Raw genomic sequence first — 5828 nt, forward strand, 5'->3', positions numbered from 1 at the left:
TCAGCTCCTGTCCTGCTTGCTGGTTTTAGCTCCTGTTTTGTTGGTTTCAGCTCCTGTCCTGTTGGGTTTAGCTCCTGTTCTGTTGGTTTAAGCTCCAGTGCTGTTGGGTTTAGCTCATGTCTTGTTGGTTTTAGCTCCTGTTCTGCTGGTTTTAGCTGCTGTTCTGCACGTGATGGTAGGTAAAGGCCGAGTTAAGCAGCGTCTGATCAGATGCAGCCGAGTCTGCCGGTGCGTGACAGAGTGAAGGATTAACTGATCCTCCTGAGGCTGGGAGCAGAACTCACTGCGTGACGTCGTCCTTCTTCAAAGCGTGTCGTGCAGTGACGCAAACGGCAGCCGGGCCCTGGGGCACAAACCGGATCAGCACCGGGAAGAGCTGACGTTCACTGGACAGAAGGCTGTTTGTTTAAAGGTTTTCATAAAATAGGTTCCCCCCGGCTCCTTCTGTAGACCGGTCCTCTGGATCAGGTCAGTGTGGATGAAGGTTCCAGGTGTCAGGTAACTGCTGCAGCCTTGTTGTGACGGCAGGTTTCACTCTGAACACCACCCGTCCAGCAGTTGTCTTCAACCAGCTGCTCTCAGATTCTGGTACTGCTTCCTGTTCTGTCACTGATCTGCACGGAGGGCGGAGCTCCACGACTTGAACCTTCAGTCAGAGTGAGACGATCATCCGGCTCCACCTGGAACAGGATTGTGTTTCCCATCAGCTCCAACATGATGGTCCTGGTTGTTCTGAGAACTCTGATCCATCAGAACATGATCTCCAGTTTATGCTGTCCCCCTTTTCTCTGCAAACTTAAAGAGAAAAGAATTATCCTGCTCATTCAGACCGTCCATCCATCCATCCATGGATGGATGGATGAACTGGGAGAGGGAACGGAGAGTAGAAATCAACCTGAGCCGATGACAGAAAGGGAGCAGGTGAGAGTGGGCATGGCCAGACTGAGGAGCAGGGTCTATGCAGACAAAGAGGAGATGCATGATGCAGTTTGGGAGAACATGGAGGTAGTTGGAGTGAGGACATGGAGGAGGATGACAGCCGATAACAGAAGAAGCTGTTGTCTTTCCACCCTGGCATTGAGTTACCGTCTCCTGTAGCTCCATGCAACATTATGCTGTGTTGCTGCATGATGTCACACTTTCAGGATGTTTCTTTTTTTGTCTCCAGAGCTCTAACATGGGTCCATTTCCAGATTCTTGCTTCAGAACCATCAGCTGCCTCTGATTTCTCTGTTCTGTGTCTGACTCAGACCCAGACTCACACCCCCACGTTCCATTTGACCTCAATCCAGCCATGCTGAAAACTGAATCAGACCGACGGGACGAGGAGGCGGCGACCCGGAGGACAGAAAGCTGCTGAGCAGTGGAAACTTGGGCTCTGAGCAGAAACATAAAAGACACTTCAGAGTTCCTGAGAGGAGCCTTTGATATGCAGAGAGGAGCTTTGTGATGCGGCTGATCTGACAGGCTTTCAACGAGCCCAAACAAAGAAGTGGCACTTTCTAGAAATAACATTCCTCCAAATCAGAACAGCCAGTCACATCAAATGCTGCGCTGCAGCCGAGGGGGTGGGGGGGGAAGCTACAGAGGAGGGGAACACATGCTGCAGCTGAGGGGATCCGTTGGAGCCAAGGGGTCAGCTAAAGCTGGGGGGGCTTCAGCTGAGAGAGCTGCTGCAGCCGAGGAGCCCATCAAAAGGAGAAAGATGAGCTGTTAACTTGTGAAGACACGGTGATAAACACAAAGTTCTGCACAGCTCAGGGACAAATGAAGGAACGGGGACGTTTTAGAGTCCACATCTGTTTTAAATGAACCCAGAAACATCTGTCTCATCCCATTAATGGCCGAAGCTTTGAACCAGAAAGCCCACCAACCGTAGAACCCACAGCTAGTTTACAACCCCGTGAACGCCCGACACGTCAATAATCAGGAAAATATTCAACTCAAGAGACGCTACGTTTTAAAAAGTTATTCTAGATTTACTTCATGTGTGAAAGACTCAGCTGATGGGACTGTAACAATAAGTAGCTAAAAGCTAAAATTAATAATAACCTGAACAGTTGCAAAACAGGTGATAATAAAAATGAGACAGCTAAAAGATTAAACAAACTAAACTGTAAATTAGCAAAACCAAATCTAAAAGCTAAAATGAAAGAGACAAATGTTACACGCTAGAAATTAGCAAGACAATAGCTAAAGGCATAAAAGAACAGAAACAGAGCAAATATGCTGAAGTAGATAAACTGTTTTTTAAACACTTGTGGTGATTTAAGTGTTTTTTTTTATGAGGGAATGTTTTTACAAACTAATTTAAATAACTTTAAACGTCTAAAAGTTAAAAATGCTAACAGCCACGACGCTGCTCCTGCTGGAGCCGAAGGTTGAAACAGCCAGAGGACGAAGAAGAAGTCTGGCAACAAAAACCAGAAACTGAACAGAAAAACGCTTTAAAAGAAACCGACTCAACTTCATCCTTAAAGTCTTCGGTTGATGAATCAGATCAGACTTTTATTTTAAAGTCTTTAAAATGTGACAAGAAGCGACAAAGGAAAACACAAAATATTAGTTTGTTTAAAAAAAAAGATGTTCCAAAATAATTTGAATTGTTCTGGCAACGTCTAAAGTGGCGGGAGATTATAGGAAGAACGTTTTGTTGAGTTTAGAAAGAAACAAATTACAACAACTTTGTTCCAACTCATGGATGTGAACAACAATAAAGAACCTTGAGTTGACTTGAAATAACAAATAACAACAAATAACAACAAATAACAACAAATAACTCTCGGATATAAACGTTGACACGATGTCTCCGGAGGCTGATTTGTTTTTATGGACAAACAGAGATGAGGACAAAGACAAGGAGGACGTTTGGACCAGACCTCACAACATGAAGATCCTCAGACACACATACGCACACGCACACTGATTCGTTACCACGGTAACAGCTTCTCTACACAGAGAGAAACAGGCAGCACTGCTGAAAACCGCCCGTCTCCTCAAACAGCCTCGTCCTGCAGCCAAATGTTTTAATCTGTGACGAGTTAATCTGACTCGAGTTAATCTGAGGCCTAAAGTCCACGTTGGAATAAGACCAGGTTTATTCTTCGGCTGCGGAACGAGCTGTCAGCTCAGACGAACGTTCAGGGTTTGTTCAGTGACAGACGGACCGGCGCGTCCGCAGCTTACGTTCTGGTTCCCCACGATGTTGTCGAAGGGGAGCTCGGGGCTCCACGAGGCCTCGTTGAAGGTGGCGCTGCTGGAGCGGCGGTCGGCCGAGCTCGCCGCCTCCTTCATGATGTCCTCCGGCAGGGTGAGCAGACTCTCCTCCGGCTGCTTGATCAGGTACGTCTCGATGTTGTGGCGCCGCAGGAAGTCGTTGCGGTCCTTGCCTTGGCCTTCCTCCACCTCGTAGTCTCCGTTCAAACAGTCCAAAGCTGCTTTGGAGATGTGGATTCTCCTGAAACGCAAGGAGAACATGTTCAAACTTCAAAATGTTTGGACAGAAAGTGGAGCAGCATTTCTGTGTCGGTCTCTCTCTGGTTGTAAAGAGTCCAGCGCTGTCCTGCACTTTGTGTTCTTCTGGTTTTAACCTCCGACCTCGTCCGTTGCTTCTTGTTTTTACAGTTTGAATCTTGGACTGTAGGATCTAAACTACAATCTATAGTTTAAATGCATAGTCTACTGAGGGTGCACGAGTTACGTGCATGTTCTGCGCCTTGTTTCCTGTTTTTGCTGTATTTTTACGACAACAGTGCAGCGCCACACACAGGCCTGGCAGAGTTACTGCAGTTTTTTTTTTTTGTTTTCTGTGTTTCAGTGTGGATGAAAACATTGTTTTATTATTTATTGGTGCTGTTTGTTTGTTTGTTGACAATTAGCTCAAGGTCAAATCTGGTGCAAAGCATCTAATGTTTTATATGTATGTTGGAACTGCCCACCGTCCTGATGAACTAAAGTGAACTGAAGTTTATAGAAACAGTTTATGAGAGTTTTTAAAGAGTTCCCGTGTGGACGAGGATGAAAACAAGTAAATGAAGATCAGGTTTAGAATGAAATGTTTCCAGTAAAACCAGTCCAACTTAATGAAATTGTAATTTTTTTATTGCAGCTTTGTGAAAATCTGCTGCAACGTGGAACATTTTGAACCACAACAATCACAAAAAGTCCCAGAAAAGACTGATTGTTGGACAGACGCCTGTCAGATCTGTTATTTTCAGAGCTCTTACCGTCCAGCATCTGTTAAATGTGACATGTTTCAGTGAGACAGGTCACTGCCAGATGTTTGGGCTGTCACTTTGCACGGTGGGACACCTACTGGACGTTTACAGGTCTTCAGACCACACAGCTGACATGAACGTGTCTCTGTGAATAGAGTTTTTAGCAGATGATTGTGGTTGAAGGTGTTCCAGGCAGCAGCCAATCACTGAGCTGCTCGGGTGTGAACGAGTCAGGTCAGAGGTCAGGTCCACCGTGTCCCTGTCCCGATTAGAGACGTGTCTGACGTGATCAAAGCAAACATGATCCCATCTGAAACATGCAGAGGACGTGGTGTTACGCAACAGATGCAGTAAAGAGCGCAGGTCGGGGTCCAGAACAGATGTTGGCCGGACATTTCCAAACGGCAGCGAGAGAAATAATCCCACCGTGGCCCTGAGGCCCAACAGGCAGATTAGAGCCACGTGAGCAAACCCTCACCCGGGGATGCCGCCGGACTCCAGCTTGTTGGCGATGTCCACGTCCCAGGACCAGACGTCAAACTGCCACTTCCTGAGTCCCAGCACGCCGCACAGCACCGAGCCCGAGTGGATCCCGATCCGCATGTCGATGTCGTGTTTCGTACGAGATCTGACGTATCTGCAGGAGAGAAAGACGAGCAAACCCATGAGGACATGTTTGATAACTGCAGTCTCTTTAAAAACAGAGTCGATGCTTCAAACTTATCAAAAAGACAATAAAAGCACTCAGAGTGCACGTTGGGACTGACAGCAGAGGTTTGAAGGGCTGACGAGGAACAGCTGAACTGCGTGAAGACCAGGTGAGAGTGGGCGTGGCCAACCGACCGACGGAAGGTGAAGAAGATTAAACCCAATCATAACACAAAGATGATAATAGAATATAAACAAACAGATCCTGACAACAGACCTGCAGGACGTAACTGAGGAAGGTGCTAAAATCTCAACATGAAGCTAAATTTATGCTCAAAGGTATAATCTGTTGTGGATATTAGTAAAAATAATTCATAAATGCAAGTTAAACACAATATGTAAATATATGTTAACAAAATATAATGCAAATCAAAATGTACCAATAGATGATGTTCAAAGTGTTTGTTTTTATAACTTCGGTGGTGATAAAAACTGTTATCATTTGGATTTTAATTCAAATATGTTTATCAAATTTAACTTCCTGTCTAAAGTTTTTAATCCAGATTATTCAGTCAGTTCATAAAACCAGTGATGGTAGAAAATAATTCAGTTTATGCACAGATTTCTAATTTAGCCTTGTATAAACAGGTGAAGTGAGAGAGCTCAGGTCGTCTACTAAAATATTCCAGCAGGAACTTTGGGTCCGGCTGGTTCTGGTGCATTAATGCAGCAAATTAAAATACGGACCTTTAGTGAGAGTGAATACTGATGAGACACGCTCATAAAACAAACAGCTCATATCTGCAGCTCCTTCACACAGCGGGACAAATCATAAACATGTAAACAAATTTGTTCTTGACATTAATCACGTCGACCCTCACGTCAGGCCAACAACGAGCAGCAGCCAGTGGGAGGAGCTTCCTGCAGAAACAAGCAGCAGCCAGTGGGAGGGGCTTCCTGCAG

At 45.5% G+C, this 5828-nt stretch overlaps 1 protein-coding gene across 1 annotated transcript in view; it reads right to left on the reverse strand.

Annotated features, from left to right (window-relative positions):
* The window catches only part of adcy8 (adenylate cyclase 8 (brain)), an 85112-nt gene that overhangs the window by 40131 nt on the left and 39153 nt on the right, over nucleotides 1-5828 (reverse strand). The window contains exons 6-7 of the mRNA XM_037682446.1: nucleotides 4696-4854; nucleotides 3187-3457 (exon numbers count right to left, since the gene is read on the reverse strand). Coding sequence (XP_037538374.1) covers nucleotides 3187-3457; nucleotides 4696-4854 — 430 coding nt within the window. The remainder of the gene's footprint in view (nucleotides 1-3186; nucleotides 3458-4695; nucleotides 4855-5828) is intronic.

This window comes from Nematolebias whitei, chromosome 9 (assembly GCF_014905685.2).
Source record: "Nematolebias whitei isolate Nwh7 chromosome 9, NemWhi1, whole genome shotgun sequence".
NCBI classification, from domain to species: domain Eukaryota; kingdom Metazoa; phylum Chordata; class Actinopteri; order Cyprinodontiformes; family Rivulidae; genus Nematolebias; species Nematolebias whitei.